Below are 24066 nucleotides of genomic sequence, written 5' to 3' on the forward strand. Positions count from 1 at the left end.
CTAAACTTTTTTTTGTTTGTTTTACAAAAAGTGAATTAGAATTCATAAAATTTACTTTATTTTTACAGGAAGTGAAATATTTTATATTATATTACTGAACAAAATATAACACATTTCATTATGTCATTTCATTATGGGTAATTATTGACCTATTTCTGTACATTTATGCAATATTACTGAGTTGCGTATTTTTTTTTATTCTGCATGTTTTACCTCCACAATTAATCAGTGCTCCAGTAATTATGTACTTACTACGAAACTACTCACTTTTCTTTCATTGAACCCCTATATGCATGACAGCAGAACTAGAATAGACTTATTTAAAAGCCATTTTCTTACTTGTGTGGGGCTTGGAGCAAATAAGCTGCTTCATTGTTTTTTATCCATTCACTGCCACCTAATGGGCGTTTGGTGTAACTTCACTAAAATATTGTTCACGAGAAAAATGGTTTTCACTCAGTATGCAGAATTTAAAGAAAAAAAATCTAAACGCATACATGTACAAAAATTAAAGTGGGCATGTTTTTATTTTATTTTTTTATGTGTACACCCAAAAGATGATTAAAAGTAAGCGTAGTGAAATTCGATGCAGTTTCCCCATGTGGACCAGCAGAGGGCGCTGCAGAACGCTGCCTCCGCCAGCCGAACGTCCTCGTGTTATGAAATCGCCCACACGTGAGTTTGTAAACACCAGAGTGAAAGTGAGCGGTCATCCTTCCGCCTCCATGAGGTCCCGTTACTTTCCCCTGGCGTTGTGCGCCAGCCTCCTGTGTCTGTGCCGGAGCTACACCCTCCGGAGCTCCGTGTCATGGGTCGTGTCTTCCAACGACGTGGACGTAGAAGATGCCGACTTGTCCGAAGAGGTTGCACCGGCGCTGCTGGTGGACGGCGCCGGGCTGTGGAAAGCCAACGTCCTCGGAGACCGCCTGGAGACTCCCGGACTCAGAGAGCAGGCGGAGCCCGAAAGCGGAGAAGCGGCGCGGCTGTCCTCTCGGCTGTTCTCGTATCCCGTGGAGAAGGTGAAGAAGTCCGGCGGCGGCTCCCCTCCTCCACACCAGGAGACGGCCAGGACTGCCAGATACATCGCCCACTACAGCGACTGGGGTCATCTGGCCACCATTTCCACTCAAGACAAGGTAAAGTGGCTCGGTCCTGTCTGGGTGGGTGAACTTTATTTATCAACAAGGCCGGAATATTTCTTCTAATGAGGTTAAACTCCCCAAATCCATTTGCAACTTAATCAAACTTTGTAAAACATTACTTAATCTTAGAAACACATGATATTGGAGCTAAAGCTCCGTAATGTGTTATGTAGCAGATTCTTCAAGGTCACCATGTACCAGGAAGAAAAAAACAAAAACAAAATGCTACTGGGTGCAAAACTTTTACAGACCAGAAACGTTTTAATCATGGCATGAAAGGAAAACACTTTGGAAAATGCAACAACATGAAAACAACCAAAAAGGTCAGGACAAGAAATTTTTGAAAATTAAATCCTGTTTTTGCAATTGTGCAATTAATTGGTCTCCAAAATTAATGTAATATTACGATGCAGTTCTTTAATCCTTCTTTTTTCCTGTTCATCTCCATGCCCATCTGTAGGCATCATGTGGCGGTGTTCTGCCCGATTTCAATCCATCTCTGCTCCGACATTGAAAATGGTCCGACCACAACCTCAGCATGTCACAAAGTTCTGCAGAGCCCTGCCAATGAACCAAAATTAGATTGAGTTGTGTCAAACCAGGGAAAGAAGCTAAAACATGTTGGATACCGGCCACTGAGGACTGACTTTGACACTGCTGCTCTGTGCCACTATAATGAACAGTGGCAGTTCCTGTATGGGAAGAAACCCTTCTTTTTTGCTGTAATATACACTGACTAACATTTTGACATATTTGAATCCTAATTTGCCTGTGTATAAATGGTCATCCCACCTCGTATGATCATCAGTGTTACAAAAACAAACAAAGAAAAAAATAAATCTTGTTGTCCAGGTGGCTGTCCATCTGTATGGGTCAGCTGCTAAAACAGCAGAACCCTCTAAGTGTCCTGGCAATAGTACTGATGTTATCTTTGTTACTCTCTGACAAATTTCTGTATAAATCCTTGCGCTATCTTTGTTCTTTAATTCTCCTCTTCGCTCGTACAGTGTAATGGTACAGAAACCATTACACTGCCATATTTACCTGTGAAGCCCTTATCTATTCTCCCCCTCCTACAGTAACCTCAGATAAAGATTATTTTTGGCTGTTTCCATATTCCATTTAATTTTTTTCTTCTTTTTCTGACACTTGCCCTATTGCATAAGTGTCAGAATCAAATTCTGCGGCCAAAGATTTTTGTGTGGTACTCTAGGGTATTTTGTTAATTTAAAAAAAAAATTGCATAATGATGAGAGCCCAGCTTTTAACTGTATTTTTGAGAAAACAAAGAATCCCCTGCTCCATGCAAAGTCCTTAGTTTTTAAAAACAAAACCAAGCAGTTTTTTGTTTTAATTGCAGATCAGTTTAGAATAACTCAGCCTTCATTTCCACCATCTATATTTTGCCATTTACACACTTAAGTTGAGGTGAAAAAGAATTTCATAATGGTTTCATAAGGCATTTTTTAAAATAGTTTCTGTTCAATGTGTAATCAATGTGTTTTAGGTTTTTGTGCTAGAGGTGATTATTTTTCGTTTAAGATTGTAATGATATTCTTTTTGCAACACTTTTTTTACACAGATCAGAGGCATTCCCTTTGGAAACATCTTCTCGGTCAGTGACGGACCATTGGACAACAGCACTGGAGTGATCTATTTTTATGTGACTCCAATGGACAACACTGTGACGGACCTGAAAAGTAATCCGTATGCCTCTCTCACTTTCTCAGAAGCTGAGGGGGACTTCTGCAGGCAAGCCTAAGCTTACTGAAAATACACTTGTATTATTCTTTTTGATAAAATTACAGCAGTCTGAGAAGTCAGGATATGCCAACTTAAATCACACCATGAAGTTCAGAACATAGTATAAAATATTTACTTTGATGTGCTTCTAGGGATTAAGGAAATTGTCCATGTGAAAGGTACTTGTAACTCCACATTTTCATCTAAGTTTATAAACTTTATCATTGTCTCAGACTTTGTCATAGATCTAGGTTTTGGGAAGATTTGATAAATAAACTTTTTAATCTTCAGCAACATTTGAAAGTGGTGGAACATAATCCACGAATTGCACAAGGGCTTTACTATCTGATCTCCCCAAATTCAGAGACAACTGCTTTTACCTGCCTCTGCCAGCAGGTGGCAGAGTTTCAATTAGACTGAAATTCAAAGTTGTCAAAAAAAGAAAACGACCAAGATCTTTAGAGATTTCCTGAACATGTATCTATATTATACAGCTCTGAAAACAATATGGTACAATAAAGTATATTTAACATTCACTCTGTTTAGATATCTTCACAAAACGGCGCGAGCATTTTAAAAAAGATACGTAAAACACAGAGAGGGGAGATACACTTCACATTTCACCCCAACATTCGCTGACATGTGAGGGTCAAGACAGAGGCGGCACCATTTTTAAAATCATGTCACTCATAAAAATTTAATCTAAATTGCTATACAAGGAGATTTAGACGTCTTTGAAACGACTGACATTTTTTTCTATTTTGCAATTTACGTCTAGGAAGGGGCCGGCAAACATTCCTTCAGCTTTACTGCATTTGCTTCATTCTGTAATCTTACTAAATTGTATCAATTTTTAGCTTTAAAAAGATTGTCTTGGTGTTATCAAAACAAACACCCCTTTTTCTGGTTCGCACAAAAGCCTATTCATTCCTGTTGCCGAAAAGCCTAGAAAAACTTTTTAGTAACCAAGGTGTCATATTCTGCTGTGTTTGAAGGCAAATGGTGTATGATCCAGAGGATCCCAGATGTGCTCGACTCACACTGACAGGCAAAATGGTGGAGGTGGCCCCAGAGGAGCTCGCTTTTGCAAAGGAAGCGATGTTTTCGAGGTGCAAGGAGTGTAAGCAACGGTAGTGTGCTCACATTACATTTGATAAGTATAAGCTCACATGTGGCTCTGATTTAAGCAGACATCCTGTGATGGCAAAGTGGCCGGTGGGACACAAGTGGTTCTTCATGAAGATGGATTTGATGCAGGTCTGGCTACAGGACTGGATCGGGGGTGTGTCAGTCATCCCACTGGAAGACTACTTCAAAGCTACGCCCTTCTGAGATCCTGCTTCGCCTTGCTTCACATCAGTTCTGCTGTCTGTGAGACGGTTGACACCTGGAACAGTCTGATAAGGAAGCAGTGATGTGCAAAGACTATAAATGTAAAAGTGTGTGTGTGTGTGTGTGTGTGTGTGCATTGCTTTTCAGAATGCTTCTGCTGTTCTAATTAGCGAGAGAGAAAGGTTGTTGCATGTTTGCAGTCTGTTCCCTCCCAGCTTATCGGTTTCTTAAGCTTTATGCGTGAATGTATGTATAGTGTTTTTAAACTGACTGATTATATGTAAATGTAATCTTTTTATGATATTTTATGGGTTTGCACTACAATAATGGTGTTTTAAAAATAAAGTAAAATTTATAATTGAAATCTTTCATTTTGTGTTAGTACTTCTCTTGAGTCAGGCACCTTTTTGTATGTTTTTAAATTATTTCCATAATTAATTAATCAATCAAATTTTATTTGTTTAGCACATTTCAGCAGCAAAGCATTTCAAACTCCTTTACATCATAAACAGAAAAACACAAAGTCATGCAACATAGAATAAACAATATATTGTTACATGTTACGTTTCAAAAACAATTCTCACAAACATTTCAGGATAATATGCCCAAAAATGTTGAGTAACTGTGTATATTGTAAAATGAGAATTTTGAAGAACTCGATTACCCCTCTCTGATGGGGACTGTTTGTTACAGAAGGTGTTTATATAGTGACAAAGCTAAAAGATCTACTTGGGTCAAATGGTGTTGCAAGTTGACCTTTAATAATATAGCTTAAATGTGTGCTAAGTGACTATTTTGTTTTCTAACAATAACTGAAAAAACACAGTTGACCTACGCTAACTTGGAGGAAGGCGGAGAGAACCCATGTATGCACTTGGTCCACATACACTCCATGTAGGAACATCCTAGTCTGGGATTCGAATCCGGGACATCCTTGCTGCAGGACTGTTGCTCGTATCTGATCCATCATACAGACCCTTCTAGAAAACACAGAAAAGAAGATTTTATAAAACTCAGAGGGGCTACACTGATGCTTATTAGGAAAAACATCAATACTAATTGTTTGCAAAGTTTGGAAATCAAATATAAAGCAGAATTTTTTTTATTTATTAAAATATTTAAGTTTTCTTGGGAAGCCTTCTTATATCACTGGATTTTGCAACCTTCGAGGACTAGAAGTAAACGAAGGTGGTTACACAGCCAGACTGGCAAGTATGTGTGAAGTGGGATGGTGTGACTGGTTCCCTCAGAGGCCACATTATGAAAGAATGTGCTGTAGGTTTTCTTGCAGGGCTCTGCAACTCCTGCAACTTTGACCTAATATCCCTCTTTAAACACACCTCAACCAAGTCGAGTTGTCCAGAGCTGCTAATGACCTGATTATTCGACTTCGATATAGATTAAATCAGAGAAACAATTAAGTTTCAGGACACTGACCCTCGAGGACTGGATCGTTGAACCATCATTTGAAAGCCAATACACTGGTTATCAGTATGTGGAATAAGTTGCCTGGCGGTATTATTAATACAATCAATGCAAAGCAAGTGCAAAGAAATCACCTATGATGAATTGGACGACAATTAGTCCACAAACAAGTCCTGATGGCTCTCATATTCCCTTCACCTCTGAAATCAGTACTTGGATTTTAGAATGAAGAAAAGTATTAGGAGTTGCGGTTTTGGTTTTAATTAAGTTTGAACAGTTTTATTTCCCATAATTTGACAGATACAAACGATTTTAATTTGAAACAGTCATCGATGAAAATGATCTCTGAACAACAGAGGCTTTATTTTGAAAGTTGTCACCGGAAGACATTGATCCGTAAAACGTCTGACATGACAAGTGGACCAAGTAGTTAGTTACAATGTCACGTTACTTCTGGCTGTATGGTGCGTTGAAATCACGGGATGTCGGATAATGTTGGTGTTTACCCAAAACGAAAAGGAAAGCGCAAAAATAAGAAGTAACTAGCCTTCAAATAGCAAGAGCTAATTCTGTCAGCTTTTGGTGTTGTTGACTACAAGTTGATGGACACAGCCAGTGGAGTTTCTACTTCATATTAGCTCAGTAGCTAACTAGCTTATCCGAGCCGTCGTACTGGACCGGGGCTTGTCGAACGGGTCGAATTTGGTGGCTTCTTTGGACGCGCGCCCAGGAGGCGGCAACACGTAGGTTTCTAATGCGAGCCCTCCTTTATATGTTGGCAGTTGAAGCGGAATCAACGTGATTTGAGGCGTAGCCTCCCGCACACCGTCAGACCTCCAGCAGCCTATCCCGGAGGATCCGCCGTCACACACTCGAAATGCCTTCCACTTGGAACTTGTAGCTAACGAGCGGCGGCTGTAAACATCAAAATGGGCTGTATGGACAGCGGGGCGACCATGTAAGCTGTCTTGTCGCGTGAGCCGTTTGAATTGCGTGAGACCGCAGGAGAGAGGCAGAAGAAGAGCGAGCCCCTCCGACTGAAACCGGCCAGAGACAACGCGGAGAGGACCAAGGTTACGTCCGAGCGCTGGTCTCTCTCAGCTGAGAAGTCGGCGTTTACTGTGTGGCGAACTGGGCCGTTTGAAACGTTCGCATGCTTTCGCCGACGCCCGTCTCCACGTCTTGAGGGCAGGAAGAGACACACGGACGGAAGGAGAGGGAGCGGAGGGAGGCAACGGTAGCTCCGGGTTCCCCCGACACTCAGCCGAGGAGAGGCTTCGCTGAAATGAGATGAGGCTCAGAAATGGAACTGTGGCCACTGCGTTAATTTTCTTCACGTCCTTCCTCAGCCTGTCCTGGTACACAGCATGGCAGAATGGCAAAGGTAGGTTCAATGTATCTCACGTCAATGGGCCAGTAGAGGCCCCCTCATCTCCCCCCCACTTGTGCCAGAAAGAGCTACGACTTCGTGACTGAGCACAGCGCAAAACAACCGCAAAGCACAGCGAAAGTAGTCTGTTGGTTTTAACGCGTCTCAAAAATAATAGGTAATGTAAAGGTTTTGAACCATTTTTTCATTTAAGTTATTTCTTAGCATCTGTCTTTTCCTGACCGATGATGCGGATTTCTCACTCAACATTGTAGTTTTTTTATTTTTATTTTAGATAAGAACATTTACTGAAGGTATTTTTTTTTAAGGATGCAGTAGTTTTGTGAGAAAAGGGAATGAGTGAGTATAGTGACTGGCCTTCACCAAAGAAAATGTGTTAATAGTACGTGTCTGAACACTAGATGACAAAACTTCAGATTATCCCCTATTATAGATAGAAGAATATCCACCTAACCATTTTCTAATTTCTGGCAGATTGACTGGCAAATGTTTAGTTTTTTATTAGTTTACATCTGTAGGCAGTTTATAGATTCCTTTGTAAACAGATTTTCAAGTTCTGTTTATTATTTCTAAGATTAATGCATAAATAGGCTTTTAGTGATCTGGTGAAATTGAAGGGTTATGTCGAAGTTGTAGACTGCACTAATTCTAACAATCATGTAGACATTTCGTTCTTCTTTTTTTAAACCACTGTTCATTCATAAAAACCATAAAAAAAATCTAAATGTATAAGTCAGGAGTATTTAAGTGGAAAATGTAAAAACATTTTTAGAAATGTCTTAAGTTATTAATATTCTTTCTTCTTTTATTACCATCTTGGTTTGTCTCTTGTTTAAATCTTATTGTTGTAAACGACTTCCTGACTTTTTGGGATGGTCATCAGAGGACACTTTGCTCTCTTACCGCTGCGATTGGCTTTGACACAGTTTCCACATGAGGCCCAGTTAACAATCTGGCGAACAACAAGCTGACTTGAGTCCAGCTGAACGGTGTGAGACAGCAGCTGCTGTGTCTTTTAGATTCATTAATTTTTTATCCAGTAGCTCAGCATTTACAGGAAACGTACCCATGCTAACTTCACACATGGAACAAAGTCTGGTGAAAACAATAACCGCCGTTACATGAGAACATATTTACATAAGCTTACACACCCCATTGAATCTGTAAATACCAGATTCAAACATGAAAATAACAGATCTTCATGTTTCAGTCATAGCAACAGATAGCCTAGTCGTAAACGCTATGTCACCATTGAAATGCACCTTGCTTTCCAAAAATAGAATCTTGAGGTCTTTTCTCAGATGATCAATCATATTTATATACGGTCTGTAAACATTTGACCATGAGATTATGACCCTACTGAACCTGTGTTTTAGTTGTTTCACTAGGAGGAATTATACCAGGCTCCCCCAGCATATGTTGGGACGGTTAAGGGCCTCAGTGTCTCGTTATCAGCAGAGTGCAAATAATTGCGGCTTTTAGATAAATCACCAGCCAAAGCTTCATGTTGTGATTTCTCAGAAGCTTATCATTTTGATGGCATATTTTCCATTAAAGGCAGTGTGAGTGAGCGGCAGCACTAAAAGCAGGCAGAGAATGCTCAGTCACCGGTCAGTTAAGAGGGCAGGCACGATAAGCAGCGTTCAAGAGATTATGCCGTCTGCTTATTTGTAGCCCATGATGATCAAATGCATTCTGTCAACATCTTTAGGACTGAGCACTTAATTGCTCAGTTTAATATTACAGCCACAGACTTCTCTTGAAAAACCTAGAATTGGATTCTGGCTCATTTTGGACTTCGTTTGAAGATGATGCCTAACTTTAGCACTAGTCGTCTTTTACTGTAGCTGGTTTTTTTTTAGCTTATATCACTGCTATTTTATAAAATATGTTTTTGTTCTCAGAACCTGTTTGAGGAGTTTCTGGATATGTCACCTGTAAATCAGTTTGGCCTTCAGGGATAATAAGTATATCTTGAATTTTGAACCTTGTGAATTAGACAAACAAAGGTTTGCAGCAAAGTATTGCTTCCGCGTCTGTTTGGGGATTGAAGTTGGTGTGACTGAGAAGTGGTTCACCTCATTCTAGAACTGAGATGGCTGAAAAGGCATTGTACTATTCAAGCGGTCTGCAAACGGTGCAATCGCGCACTGAATGTGTCTGAGAAAGTCAGAAGTTAAGTCTGCAGCCTCTTATACAATTCTGGATTTGAAATGAAATATTATTTAAAAATGAAAATAAATGCTCTGAAGTGGAATTGTTACTTCATAAATATTTTAACAAAATATAATTTAAACCAAAACAGACTAAAGCTCAAGTTGTCCCAGCTCTACTCTTTCAAATTTACTGTAGTGCTTTGCTTTATGTCCTGCTATGCTTTTGATATTTAGCTTACAATAAAAAAAAAAGATCTGTCAGTTTTTACACATTACTTTCAGTTTTCAGTCTAGTAGTTCAAGATGGTTCTCCGAGTGTCTAATTGTATAGGAAAATGTACCTAAATGTATGGGTGGGGAGTTTAAGTCAAGGTGTCCTGTTCTGACTAAATGACTGGCAGAAATTGTAAGGTCAGGTAGACAATTCAGACTCAACTCTGTTGTTGAAAGCTTGCAGCTAAAACTTGCATAACGCTCGTGGATCTGAGTTCGCCTGCCTCTAACCTTTCAAAGGGACAGCTTAGGTTTTTCTTGAGGTTATGTGTGAGGTGTTCTCAGCAAAAGTTTCTTGTGGTGCATAAATGTCAAATAGAAGGCTGAAGAAATTCCTAACAGCGAAAATATAAAGAGTTGACAAAAAAAAAAAACTTTCTGATTTTTAGTCCCTGAATATTCAAGCGTCGTTATTGTTTTTCTTCTGTTTGTGATCTGTCTCCTATATTTGTTTGCTGTGGATTTGGCCCCACCCTTTGAATTTGAGTTTTTTTTGTCATCGTCACAAAAACAGGACGTGTACAGTCCTGGTGGAAACTTGGTGCAGATCATAAAAATTATGTTCCTTCTTCATAGTCGAGTTATTAGTTAGTGGTGCGGACTAGAACATATAACATATAATCTTTAGGCTTCGTTGTGAAAGCTGGAGCATCTTAAAATGTTTTCTTTCAAAGTCACCAGAATTTAAGTAACAGAAGCCAAGCTGTGCAGTCAGGTCTGCACAATATATCATCATTAAAAAATTATATACATTTAAATTATTTATTAGCTTTTCATCCCCCGGGGTGTATTTTAGCATTAGTCAAACTTTAGTCAAAGGTCACACTACACTCGGTTTACTGTACATGCTTATCATGCATTAACCAAATCTTTTTAGATTTGACAATAACTAGCTTTTAGTTTGCTTTTAATATAATTTCTTTTCCTGACTACACCCTTTGAGGGCATCCCTTCAGGACCAGGTCATTTTGAAAATCACCCTTCACAGGAAACAAACTTGCGTTTGCTCATAACAGGGCGTGGAGTTACAATTTTGCCATGTATATGTTTTGCAGGGAGGACTGTTGGGAGAATAAATAATGTTGGAGAATTAACTTTTTTATTGTTATAATCATTTAAGTTTGGACGTATTCCTCACTTCTGACAGCCAGCCTTGTTTAGCTGTTATTTGTCAGCTGTTCAAACATGCTTTGGTGAATGACTCTCCACAATGTGTACTTTTCTGTCAGGGTGTCCTTCATCCTCTTTGTAGGGAGGCATGTCAGTGATTATATCTCAAGTAGATTTTGACAGCATCTACAAATAGAATAAGTATCATTCAGATTGTGTTTTGCTGGTCAAAGTAAACTTTGTTTCATGAGCGGCTCTTATTCTAAAGTATGCAGCTGTTATCCGTCCAGCTGTTTTTAGGGGATGTCATTGATGACTGAACTGCAACTTGTTTTTTCTGTTGTACTGAGTGTAAAATTAGGCCTGACAGCTTTCTATGCGGCCTGACATTTTGCAACAGCAAGCAGACTGTATGTTACTACTCTTAAGAAAAGTTTTTTGTTCAATCCTCAAATATTTATATATTCTATAGTCTATAGTTTGGACATAGATGTTGATCCTTCTTTATACATAATAATACACAATAATTTTGAATTCTGTTTTTCTCTAGTTCTTGTTATTAAACCCATGCATCGTAGCATACCCATTTATGCAATAACAAGTCAGATTTTCTAGTTGAGATACAAAATACTTGATAAAAGTCTAGTGATGCAGAAGACAAATCTTAAAAAACAAACAACTGAAAAATGTTTCAGAGGATTTGAGTTTGTGGCTTTCACAGCAAGAATACAGACACTATTGATGAGGTTTAGAGAATTGGGACATTTTGTTCTCAGAATAACTCAACTGATTCGGTTGTCAACTTCAAGACATGCAAAAACGTTGGATATCTGACATTTGTTGCCAAGTGATTATCAGTTTGTTTCTCTGATCACAAAATTTGATCAGAGAAATTTTGATCGAGTTATATGCTTCCTGAACATGTATATGTTCAGGAAGTCGGTTTTATTCAACCGCGTAGAGATTAAAAATAAATGTCAAAGCATGCTGTGCATCTAACAACACAAGTTGATAACAAAGAGCACAAAAAACAAAAGTACAGAGAGAAACATGAGCATCGGTGAAATGTGTTGATCAGTTTTTAATTAATTTATTTTTATAGTAGTTGGAAGCTTTAGCACTTTATAGCAGCAGTCTTTCACAGTTCAGAGCTTTGTGTTAGGTTACAAAAAGCTTGAACATTTCAGCAGATACTGAAGCGACACCTGAGCCAGTTAGTTTGGTGATGAGTTATGTCTCCAAACCACAACCATTTTCTGACCCACAGTTGATTTAAAATGCTTCTACTTGCTAGAGAAAATCCTTCTCCACTTGTCAATATGCACCAACATGTCAGCTGGCTGAAAGACAGGTACCCAGCTTTTTTGTGGAAAGAGAATATATATATTATTTTTTGTTCCAGAAGTTGCAGTAAAATGTGAAAAGGTATGTGAAGTAAAAGAACTACCCCAGCAGATAGCCTCCCTAATTAACCATCTTAAATCTGCTTGATACTTTTTATAGACGTCTTACAAACGGGCATATTATTCTTGGCACTTTGAAAATGCTACATTTCAAACGTGGTTATTCAGTATTTCTGCTTGGATGCATAAAAATCAATATAATAAGTGTTTGTAACATACCTGTGATAATCAACATGATTTTGGCTGTGGCATGAGGAATTAATGCCCTTTTATAATCCAAGTAATCAGAACACAGTGTGCCTTTTTGGTTTAATATCTTTGTTGTATTTACCGTAAAACTAGGGTACTTTTCTCGGTCACAGATCAGTTTGCACCCTTCTGCATTCCTTAACCTCAGGCCATGCCTAATTTAAAAGCCTGCTGACATGGGGATGTACTAGTTGTCCACTTTAAATTTCGATGTAGAGGAGTTTTGGCAGCTTCTCTTGCAATAGAACAATGGCTCTTGTGTTTAATACCTTCTAAATTCAAGGATGATCAGCTAGGCTTTTTATTTATTATGATTGCGGTCTTAAATAATAAATGACTCGGCTCTGTGGTTAAAGCTACATGGGAGGTGTTTATTTTGGTGTGGCAGGATGATGAGCGCACAGCTTAGATCATCGCTATTATGAGAAATGCACAGAGGACTTTCTCAGTCCACTAATTCTTACAAGGCCTATATTAAAATGTCTTCTGGATGATTTACAAGTAAGCTCCTCTGCTTTTCTGAAAGGATGTGTTTAATAAAAGAAATGAAGGCTTTTTGTGTGATTTACAACAACAGGCAACTTCCTTCTTGGAAATGCTACTTTATCTTTGCTTTCCTTGAACACTTACAGCTCCCTTCGTTTCTCATTTTCCGTCATCGCCAAACATTTCTAACACAATAGGCCAGAAATAGCTTGTGTCATTGCAGCATAGGAGGCAAATGAGCCAGCAGATGCTGTTCGTAAGGGTAGCTCCTTAAAAAAGCTTGGGATAGTAAGGGATGTGGTTTGGATATGTTGTGCTGTCCTGTTTGTAGCCACTCACTGTTTGAGTGTGCGTCTCTGCGCACGTTTAGAGTGGACTGTTTGAAACGGGGCAGCTTGCCAGCCAAATCCCAAGAGGCCCGGAGGGCAAAGGAGAGTGGAAGGAGTAAAGCTTAAAAGATGTGAGGATCCTGAGGTGCTATCTGTATAATGGAGAGGGAGAGGCCTCGAATGCTGACAAGGCAGGGGAGCAGTGAGGTGCAGACATATGCATTTGTCGTTGTCCAAAGCAGTTTTCCTCCATTTAAACGGATGTCGTCAGCGGTTAGTGAGTTAACAATCGTTATTGTTTGCCTCCTCATGCTTTCTGTTGGCTTCCTCTGTGCCACAGTGCTCTCCATTCATTTGAGCATTTTCCCTCTTTTACTTCTGAACAGCATTCCCAGACAGCACACAGTTTCCTTTCAGTCTGGGGAAGAGAGATGGCTGTTATTTGCTTCTAGTAGTCCTCTGTTTTATTATGTGTCATGAGACTTGTCGTTATACTGGTAGACACTTTGTTTGTTGTCTATTTGCATGCCAGCAAACATTGTGGTCAGTGGGCAATAAGACGATATAAAAAGAAATTTCAACCCTCGAGCATACTTGGAACTAAAATAAATTGTTCTGTGTGTCACAGGAAGTTGGTGTCATCTGTTTGATATCAACACTTCGCTGTGAGCTTCGTCATAAGTTACATTTCCACTTCCTCAGAAATTCAAAGGTTCATTATTGGCAACACAGATGGTTTCCATAAGTGATTTTTTTTCGAAAACTCACAATATAGCACAATACTTGATTATTGGCATCCCCAGGAAATGAAATTTACACGAACCTTAAAACAAATTGTTATAATGATTTGGACATGTTTGACGTCCATAGGCCCCTTTTGGCTCACTGGTTGTCAAAGTCGGTCTTCAAATTTATCAGCACCGTCTATTCCATCTGAAGCAGGAAGGTTAAAAAAATATGCATTCAGAAAGCCAAAATTTTTTTAAGCTATATGTATTTTTAGGATTAATGTATAGAATAATTAAAAATCCAGTTTTATCTGAACTTTTATACGAACTACTTGCTGCTTATACAATCATATTTGATAAATCAAATTCTCATTATTTATGTCACTCAGTTCACTAAATGAAACGTATTTATTAATTACACACAGACTAATCTTTTAAAGCCTTAATGTTATGTATGATGATTTTCCACTGACAGCTAGTGACATGATATCAGAACAATAAAAACACTGACATGTGCACTTATCAAAAAGTATGTTTATTACCTGCATAAAGGTTATTTTTAATCTGACAAATGAGTCTCAGGAGATCACATTTGATGTGGCTGTACAAGACAAGCAATTCTAACTCTGTGCTCAACTCTATCTGACAAAGATTAATAGAAATCTAAACTCTCTTTTGTACAAGAATTAATCTTGTCATCAAATATCTACCTCGCCTTATTTAATAAGCCAGGATTGTACTCTAGAAACGTGTTGCATCAGAAAAACCCTTTTGTTGAGGGGAAGTTCTGATATCTAATTATTTATTGTATATGAACTGCTCCTAATAATTGAATTTTCACTCACTATGTTAGTTATTGTCGTGAATTTCTCTATAATACTGAAAGCAGTATTTCTTTTCAACTGCAATTCCTGGTAAGGTAACACAAATCTTTATTTGCCGTTGTTTTCTTTTTTTTTCTTTTGCCATGAATGAGGTACACATAGCTGCTTAGCTGAGGGGAACAAAACCCGGCTGCCAACTAGTTCTTGGCAGCGCTTTTGCAGAGCATCGCCAGTATTTATGATGGCAGGGTGTGCATAGGACTCCCGACATTGTTGAAGTCCAGTTTATATATGACAGGACATTTACCTATTTTTTTTTATTTTACTGCCAGCTTTTAAGAGAAGCTAGACTTAAATAATATTTGATGTTTCATTATTTCATTGAAGCAAATCAGTCTATTTGTAACGTAGTCATCATATGATTTTCTATTACTCAAGTTGTACTTTAGTGCTTCGGCTTTTTCTGATGCGACTGTTCCGTTAATCAGTTTGTTATAGATTCATAAATGTAGTTGATGTGTGAAATCCAGATGGGGAAAATCAGTGAGTGTGAGATAAATTGATGGTAATAAAGTTATTAAAAGGTGGAACTCTAGAAAACGCATTACATATTACACACTTATTTCGTCGAGGGGAACTTTTAAGAGAAAAAAAAGCTTGTGGTAAAGTCAGAGAGGTGGAAGTAAATAATACGGAATCATATGGTGTAACATACCGCTTGCTCTCCCACACAGAAACAATAAGTCTATAGTGACGAAGCAAAATTAAAACTCTAACGTTCCCAGGAAACCTTCCCAGGCAGGTTTCCTAGGAAGGAAACCTGCCAAGTAGGCAAATGAGCTCAGCTTTTCAGGTACGCTTTCTCTCTTTGATCAGTTGACCTTTTTGCTTTCATTTTATCACTGAAATAAAAGGATGTAGAAGCCTTTCAAAAAGAGAGAGCTGGATAAAGGTGTGCGTTTTCCCCTGCAAATTACTCGAAACCGTTAGGGGAGTATCGCATGCCGACTCATGGATTGATTTGCACTTCTTGTCAAGACAATACCTCCAAAAATCAATACTACTACTGTGTGCTCATGCAGTATTAGTGATGTGTGTTTGGCAGCTTGTTTTTATTCTCTGCTGTGATGCGGACTGCATACTGACTGAATAGGTTTAAACGAAGATCACGGTCATACTCCTCGATTTTAATGCCAAATGAGAAGTAGGAAAAGATTACCATAAAGACGATGTTTTATTTCGACATGGTTTTAAGTATTTAACCTCTGAGGAGTTTGAGGTATAATGGATCAAAATAGACAGTTTTGTGAACCTTTTTCTACAAACATCAGTGTCTGTGCACTCCTGAAGATTTCACAGCCTGGAAAAGTTCTCTTTTGTACAGATCAGCTCTTCTCTAAATCCACAAAGTCAGCTGTGCACCACTCCCTAGATGCACAATGCATGTAATGTTGCTGTTCTCCAGTTGAAATGACGTTAACCACTGGGCACTCTGCCAAATGATTGGTTTTATTGCACAGCAGGAACAAATTCTGTCATACATCTAGGGTAAATGAGCTACTATATGTCATCAAAACAATTTCTAGTGACAAGGTTGCTGCTTTAGTTGGTCAAATATATTTTGCAATGTTGTACTAGAAAAGGAAAATGTTGGAAATATAAACTAGGCCATTTTTCTCTAAAGGACGTTATGCATGAAGTGAGTTTGCTGTTTTTAAGAATGGCAAGCAAAACGTAACTTTTGCTTAATGCCTTTCTGTTGCATAATCAGACATGCAAGGGTGATATCTTTAGACTTCAACAGATAAATCAACATCCAGTACTACGGTAGATACTTCTGTGTGTAATTGGGTTAAATTACCCCGCAAGCACACTTTCTGCTTCACAGTTTATGTTGAATCATCTGCATCACTGGTAAGATTTAGCTGAGCCTGTGTTTTAAGACACTTTCTAAATCAGCTCATAAATCATCTGTTTTTCATTATCGCTTTTATTTTCTTCACCTTCTTGTCCTTTTATTCAGTAATTCCATATTTGTTGCGATGCTATTAGGAATTGATACTTGATCAGTTGTGTTTTGAAAAGTGGAAATGTGTTAGAAGTGTGAAACTTGGCTCCATCACTGACATCTGCACATTCTGTGCTGCATGTTTTCCACGACACATACGACACAAATCCCACCTCAGCACTCATGAACTGTCAGTCAGCACCTTGCCTCAGCAAGTCAGAATTAAGTGAAGGGCAGATTAGCAGTGCAGGCTTTAGATGAACACTATTTGTCATTTATATATGTGGAAATATATATATATATATATATAAATAAATATATATATTTCCACACAATAATATGTGTGTGTGTGTGTATTTATCACAAAAATACTTATTTTGCTTTAGCTTTGAAATTCAGAAAGTTGTGGCTTAAGGTTGTATGTAGGGAAGCTAAGATTGTCTCTTTACCTTTTGTCATACTGAAAACAAGCTGTACCAAAAACAGCTGTGTTATTACTTGGAACATACTTATTTGTCTACAAACTGTTTCACTTAAATAATAGTAATAATTATGATTTTGCCCTTAGCAATTCAGACGATAAACTTGATTTTAAAAATCTGCTGTATTCTGACAGCATACCACCTGAAACACCTTTGTTTGTATATAGTCTTACTCAACAAGTAAACCTGCAAACTTCAATAAAGTCTTTTCTAACTTACTTTGATGATGATTTCACATGAAGATATCTTCTGAAGCTCTAGGTTAACGTTAGCATATTTGCTCTATTTTTTCATATGACTTCATAACCTTACTTTTGGTGTATTTCATTGGGGCCCAGTTATTTATGAACACAAAACTTACAGAAAAGTAGTTCTCCTGACTCAGATGTACTGGGAGCTGCAGCAGCCAATACTGCCTTTCTTTCACTATGAAGATTACTGCTGAAAAAACACTTGATTCTCTTAACAAAGTGGAATGCAAATTTTGATAGGAACCTGGATGCCGATCATTTAAAGTATGTCTTGATCTGAACTGGGACATTCCTAACATTTCACGTAATGGCTTTACTTTCTTTTCTTACTGCATCTAAAGTGACGTGACGTTTACGAAGTTATGAGCCTTAGATTGAGGAAGGTAAAAGAGATAAGCTTCATGTGTGAGACATCAAACTCATAGTTCTGCTGTTACACAACACCTCAGGTGATGTTATTTTAAACTCTGAGTTCAGAAGCGCTTTTCTTAAGATAAGAGCTGAATGGAAGTGGTGACTGAATTAGCAGAGGAACCACATTAAGGCAAGATTATATGAGTTTGAGCAAACCTATTTAACATCAAGGGGTAGCCTAAATTGACCTCACTGATTACAATACAATCAACTCAGCCCTGTGGGCCCTTTTATATGGCGACATGTACAATAATTTGGACTGACTTGCGAGTTTAAGTTCCTCATGCTGATTTTGTGCCTCATTAAGGACAGTTTCCCCAGCCACTACTAAAACCCTTAAAAGAAAAAAAATAAAATAAAATCAATGCAGCAAACATCATGGAAATGCATGCACTATCCTCCATTAAATCCAGATAGGCCTAATTTGGTGCATTTTAGACGGTGGAGAGAAGTTTTACAAGAATTTCACATTTTTTGTTTTTGAGAGCAGCGCTTTCATCAAGTGTGGATGTGTGTGTATCCAAGCCAGTGTATGCGACTTTGATTCAGCTTGTTCTAAAGGCTTGCTGCTGAGCGACCATTTACATATCTGCCCCCTCATTCCTCCTACATGTCTCCAATAAAATATGCTGGCCAAAGGAATCAAAGTAAAATACAGCAGGAAAGAGTTTTTACAGTGTTGTGCCGCTACAACCATGTAATTTTTTAAGATTTTATGCTGTAGTCAATATATTATAGAGCTTTCTCTGGCTGCAAGCACAAAGCACAGCTGCAGGTCTTTGTGAATAATCTCAATTGTATCTAGTGCTTAACTTTGACTACACCATTCTAATACATGAATAATATGCTATGAACTTAACTATTCCTTTTTAGCTGTAGCTTAAGTCGTGCTGCAACTGGCAGTCTAACAATCGATTATTCTTTTGTTTATTTTGACAATCGATTTATCAGATGAAAAATGAAAAAAATTGACTTTCTTCTGATTTTTCATTTGACCACGCATTTTCTTAAGCAATATTATAAAGTCAAAAAATACTTCTAGCATAAATATGAAAGTTGGGTCCTTTCTGCTTGAGGCTAATCTGGTAATTTATTTATTTTTTTGATGAACCGATTAATAATTGGATCGCAAGGAGCTTAATGGATTTGTTTTTACTGAATTTGAACAAGGTGAAGCTAACACACTGCCACTTGACAAGTTCTGGCTAAAACATTGTTGCAAACAAAATTGTTTTTTTCCCTCTTAAAAACAAATGTATGCTTTTTTGGTAAAGTTTTGACTTAATTACTGTTCTGAGGGTGGGGATCGTTCAGGTTTTTTTTGAGTCTGTATAATCCAGGTAATGAATAATCAATTACTAAATTAGTTAACTAGTATTCCAGCTATCGATTCATCATGATTGATTTGATTATTCTTCTCCAACTGGAAGGAGAAACGCTCCCTCGATCTCTAGAAATAAACGACCTGTTTATGACAGGTTGTTTATTTCACAATTAACTTTCTAAATAGCTTCAACATATAAAACACTATTTCCCCCCACTGTTGCCATGTAATACGCCTGTCCACAGCGAACTACTTCTTTGCCATATTTTTTGTCTCTTTTGCTTGCTTTTTGATCCGTTCTCCCTGTAAGAGCGCAGGTGGAGCTTCATTTCAGCAGCATCCTACAATTAAAGGATTGGGAGTGAAGATGAAAGTCTTGTATGCAGTTTGAAGTTGCCCTTTCCTTGAAGTCTGGGCCAAATGACAACATCTGTGTGAGTCTTGGAGACCAACATTCAGGGGTGAATAACAAGCTTTTGTACAAAAAAAAAACAAAACAAACAAACCCCGAAGAAAACCAATATTGTGACCACAGTGGGTGGACAATAGCTTATTTAAGAGAGAGGTGGTGAGGGAAAGATGAAGGGATCCAGGGCTTTGTTATTGTGACCGCACTGTCAAAGGCCACTCTAAAGCTGAAAGAAGAAAGATCAGAGACTACTCAAACCCATATCACACCTTTTCAAATCCATATCACACCGTTTCAGCACACACCTACAACCACAAGTCAGAGACGACATTGCCCATCTGTATTTTCAGGTCAAGTTGATACTTCTAGTGCTGGCTTCATAACTTTCATTGTTTTCAGCCCTCTAAAGTTTCAGCAGCCTGCCATCTGGCCTGAAGCTGGTCCTTGCTCAGCTAGGCTTGCAAACACTGTGTAGGTGCATAGAATCACTGTTCCTGTAGTTTGAGGAATAGTATTTTAAAATGCAGTGACTCCTAACAATACAGGCTTCTACTAAAATCTCTCAAAACATGAAATAAATTATTGATGTAACACTTATGGAATGCTGAGTTTATCACAGATAGGCAGAAAAATTAGCCAAAAAATATGTTGTGGTCGACACCGACATTGCTGCCGTTATAAACTTGCACACAGCTATTCCTAGTTTTACACACTGTTTTAAAAACCACTGACTGTGTTTTTAAAGTCTCACTCCCCATTTTTGTGTTTGTAAGTTACAAATTTTATATATTAGTCTGTGGAAGCAAAAAAAAAAAAAAAAGTTGTGCCACTCAAGCTCTGAAGGAGGTTTTTGCTGCTTATTTCCATATTTAGTCAATAGGAACGGCTGCCCCACCCCCTGCCATTCAGACACTGAAAGAAAATCTTGTAGAAAATTCTATTTTGCGTTTCCTATTAAAACACTTTCCATGCAGCCAATAAAAAGTTGTTCTTTACTATCGGAACCACCTTAGATTGAGACAAACATGAATAACGTAGCCTGTAAATCAGCTACTAAAGTATTCTACAATGATTATGGTAGCATTAAAAATGCAGCGATCTATAGAAAATATGGGAAATCTTTTGTTCTTAATGCTGCATAACAAGTAGTTTTGTGCAAAGTGGGCTTTGTCTCCGGAGTGGGTGTGTGTTTGGAAAAATAAGGAGCTCATGCTGGATGCCTTTCATAATACAACAGCCACCCATTGTTTGCTGTTATACATGAACCTTGTGCAGAGTGATGGTCCAGATGGTCAGTGACATTCTGAAATGGGATGTACAACTTCTAAATTTCCAATGAAAGATGTGTGATTGGAGGAACGAGTCCTGTTAATGTCCTCTGCATAAGATTGCATTGTTGTTATGAGATGAAACACTGTCCTAACAGACTGCAATGTCACCTTGTTTTTATTATAGATATTCATTTGTTGCAACAACTGTGAGAAGACTGAAATGATGGCATCCTTTTTGTGAACGTTGTGAGTCAGTTTTTGGAGCTTTGTGGAACATTTATTTCTTGACTTTTTATGAAATTTGGCTCAATACAAGATGAGTCACGGCTGAGGTTTACCTTCTCTCATCTTCAGAAATCCAGATTTCATTGTTCCATCTGTTATACTCTTGTACTCCTCTGCTATTGCTGCTGTTCCCTTTCTCCAGTGCTCATAAAAAGCATTCACCCATAATTCAACCAAAATCCAATTCAACTTCTCTTTTTTTATACCCTGTTTATTCTAAAAATAAGATCTGTGCTCCTCCTCAAACTGAGCCTTAGATCTGGTTGTTGTATTCTGTTCTCCCTAAACGTCAACCACTGTTGCATGAAATGCAGAGAAAAACTGCCCAGTTTACTCCAAGTTTGTCTAAACATAAATACATTTAGGATTGCATGGCCAAACATCCAGTAAATATTTTGGATACGCCAAAACTGCATACCATAAAAACATGGTTTAAAGTCTATGAGCCATGTTTTTCTCCTTTTCTTTTTTCTCTATTCAAGTTGTCACCTTTAAATGCACAAAGTTTAATCTTCACCTCTTTATTTGTCTTTATAGAGAAGCTGATAGCATACCAACGGGAGTTCCACGCTTTGAAAGAACGGCTTCATGTTGCAGAACACAGGACTCTGCAGCGTTCGTCTGAGCTCAACCACATTCTCGAGCAGTTCAGACGGGCCATCGCCGAAACCAACGGCAGCAAAGATGCGCTCATTAACTTCTCAGGTAACCAAGGCCTGCGCATTGACAGGCATTGTTCTCAACATTTGTTTAATTTGGAATCCAGCATTCCTATTGCTGGGTATCTTTATGGATTTAATTTCATCACAATGGTGTGAAGAAACATCTGTTAAGTCAAATAAAATGTATAAAACCCACTGAAAACAAATAATTGTCAGACTGACAGCAGTTAAACACACTTTATATCTAATAAGTGAGAAATGGATTATCTTGTTGAACAAGATTCTTGTTATGGTGACGCACTACATAATTTGAAATGCTTATTCATTGAAATGATAAAGCTTTGATTGAAAGCTCACCAAACTGGAATCAGTTTAATATTTCTTAAGCCTATTTGTAATGCGTATTTATGACAGTTTGCACATCAGTGTGTTTTGTTTAGCAGTTTACTAAAGTTTAATATTACTTAATTAGCTCTAATAGGGTTGATTGAAATCATTCTTTTTGTAAGTCATGTATTAAATGTGACCAAATTGACAGCTGAGCTCTACATCACCAGCATTTTGCTTTCATCTAGCTTTCTGCTCTGTCGGTCAGTAATGACTTATGTGTTGTTTGGTTTCAGTATATCTGTCTAAACAATTTGGCCATGTGCTCATAAATCCTCTCCAGTTAGAGCTCTTAAAATAGCTCACTGTGAACTGTTTTGTTTGGCCCCGTTTTCAGATGAGACACAGAAACTACTGAAGGAGCTCACAAACAAGAAAGCTCTCCAGGTGCCAAATATCTACCACCACCTGCCTCACCTCCTCAACAATGAGGGCAGCTTGCAGCCGGCAGTCCAAGTGGGTCTTGGACGCACAGGAGGTAAGAAGTGGATTTATACATTTTGCTTACTCGGCATGAAGTCAACTTTGCCAGTTTTTAATGATGATTCCCCTCCACCCCCTTCTGTACAGCGAATGATTAACAAACACAGTAAAACCCGCCGACATCTTTATTACACCGGGGAGATCCTCACGTCTCAACATGTTCTCAGGTTGTTACTTGTTCACAACAAGTGTCCTCGGAGGATTTGGCTTTCCACACGGATATTTACGTAAAACATAACATAATTAAAATTATAATTGTTTTCCTCTGATGTTCTTCCTTAAGAGCACTGCAGCAAAACTTTTCACTGATAACATAAACCGAATACAAGAACCTCTTAAAATTTATGATGCAGTGAACCCTCCTGTGGAGTATTTTTTTCTCTCTCTTGCCTGCATCAGTGTTTTTTATGAGCCAGCAGTTCTGCACAATGTGTTTTTCTCCTGGTTGTTGGGATACTTTCAGTCTGTTTTCCATCTATTTTGCTGCTGATTTAGCTTTTATCCTGTAAGCTGCCTCATACTCCATATGACCTCTTCTGCATTTAATTCCTATTAAGAAGTGTCCTTATCTTGCTTTTTGTGCTTTATGTGTGCACTCGGTTTAAGGCTGAAGTAAGCTTAAGGTTTAAATCATTCTAATGGCCCTGTCCCATTTTTAATCATTAAAATTGAGAGAAAAAAAAACAGACTCTAAACAGACAGCAAAACATCAAGTCAACTGAAGCTATTAATGAAGACAAAAGGTGAAGTCTCTATAGTATTGTTAGCAGTTTTTTGCCATGAGTAAATGTGTCTTTTTTAGGCTTTTTTTCCCCCAGGGACCTGAGATGTTACTAAGGCTCAGCGTGACAAGATTTCTAGGAAGTAGTTGTCTTTCTTGTCTGACCAGGTGTACAAATACTTCTTGTCAGCAATGTTTTAAGAGACTATTACTTTCTTCAAGAAGTGAAAGAGAATGCCAGCTCACTGCAGTCCTTTGCATCAGTGCCATGAGCTTTGGTCTCTGAATTATAATGATGCTCAGTTGGGTTTATTGCAATGCACAAAGCGGAGCTACAGCTTCTGGGAAGTGATCTGTCATGGCGGGTCACAACTGCGGTCTGCAGATTATCCCTAGCTTGTCTAATTGATACAAATTTGAAGTTTTAAATGTAACAATATAGTCTGAGTTCTGTTTTTATTTCATTGTTCCTTTAATGTAGTTACTCTCTAAACCAGGACATTTGACTAGTTATACTAATTTTCATGGGATTTAAAAAAACAATTTTTATTGATGTGTGGCATAATTTTTTTTTATACCTTCTCACTGTATCAGTAATGCTGGATACATGTTATTGTTAGTTGCCACTGGCAACCCTTCCTTCAAGATACCAGTACTGCATCAGAGCTTAGAAATCCATCTTATCTTGGATTTCTTGTTTCATTTCCTGTCTGTGAATGTTTGGCACTGGGTTATTTATAGCTGCACGATTCAGGATGCTATCCAACTCAAAATTTAAC

At 38.2% G+C, this 24066-nt stretch overlaps 2 protein-coding genes across 4 annotated transcripts in view; both read left to right on the plus strand.

The window, feature by feature from the left end:
* Positions 1-654: 654 nt before the first annotated feature.
* Positions 655-4586, plus strand: creg2 (cellular repressor of E1A-stimulated genes 2). Of its 2 annotated transcripts, none has more exons than XM_055031883.1 (4): positions 655-1136; positions 2725-2894; positions 3881-3994; positions 4076-4586. In XM_055031883.1, the coding sequence occupies exons 1-4, from the start codon at positions 660-662 to the stop codon at positions 4215-4217; spliced, it is 903 nt and encodes a 300-aa protein (XP_054887858.1). In that variant the 5' UTR covers positions 655-659; the 3' UTR covers positions 4218-4586. The 2 variants fall into 2 exon arrangements, with proteins under 2 accessions (XP_054887858.1, XP_054887857.1); XM_055031882.1 differs by having other exon boundaries at positions 660-1136; positions 4073-4586.
* Positions 4587-6055: 1469 nt separating this feature from the next.
* Positions 6056-24066, plus strand: part of mgat4a (alpha-1,3-mannosyl-glycoprotein 4-beta-N-acetylglucosaminyltransferase A) — a 32641-nt gene continuing 14630 nt past the window's right edge. For both annotated transcript variants that reach the window (XR_008606130.1, XM_055031828.1), the window contains exons 1-3: positions 6056-7026; positions 21572-21739; positions 22421-22561. Coding sequence is in view for 1 of the 2 variants with exons in the window: in XM_055031828.1 (XP_054887803.1) it covers positions 6933-7026; positions 21572-21739; positions 22421-22561 (403 nt within the window). In the remaining variant the exon portion in view is untranslated. The remainder of the gene's footprint in view (positions 7027-21571; positions 21740-22420; positions 22562-24066) is intronic.

The sequence above is a fragment of the Poeciliopsis prolifica genome, unplaced genomic scaffold, assembly GCF_027474105.1.
Source record: "Poeciliopsis prolifica strain line A6 unplaced genomic scaffold, Auburn_PproV2 SCAFFOLD007, whole genome shotgun sequence".
Taxonomy (NCBI): Eukaryota; Metazoa; Chordata; class Actinopteri; order Cyprinodontiformes; family Poeciliidae; genus Poeciliopsis; species Poeciliopsis prolifica.

Excerpts from the sequence above, each read along its gene's own strand:
- creg2 (XM_055031882.1), top strand. The coding sequence starts at position 660 with ATGAAATCGCCCACACGTGAGTTTGTAAACACCAGAGTGAAAGTGAGC. Across the intron at positions 1,137-2,724 it reads CCATTTCCACTCAAGACAAG|ATCAGAGGCATTCCCTTTGG; the intron begins GTAAAGTGGCTC and ends TTTTTTACACAG. Across the intron at positions 2,895-3,880 it reads GCTGAGGGGGACTTCTGCAG|GCAAATGGTGTATGATCCAG; the intron begins GCAAGCCTAAGC and ends CTGTGTTTGAAG.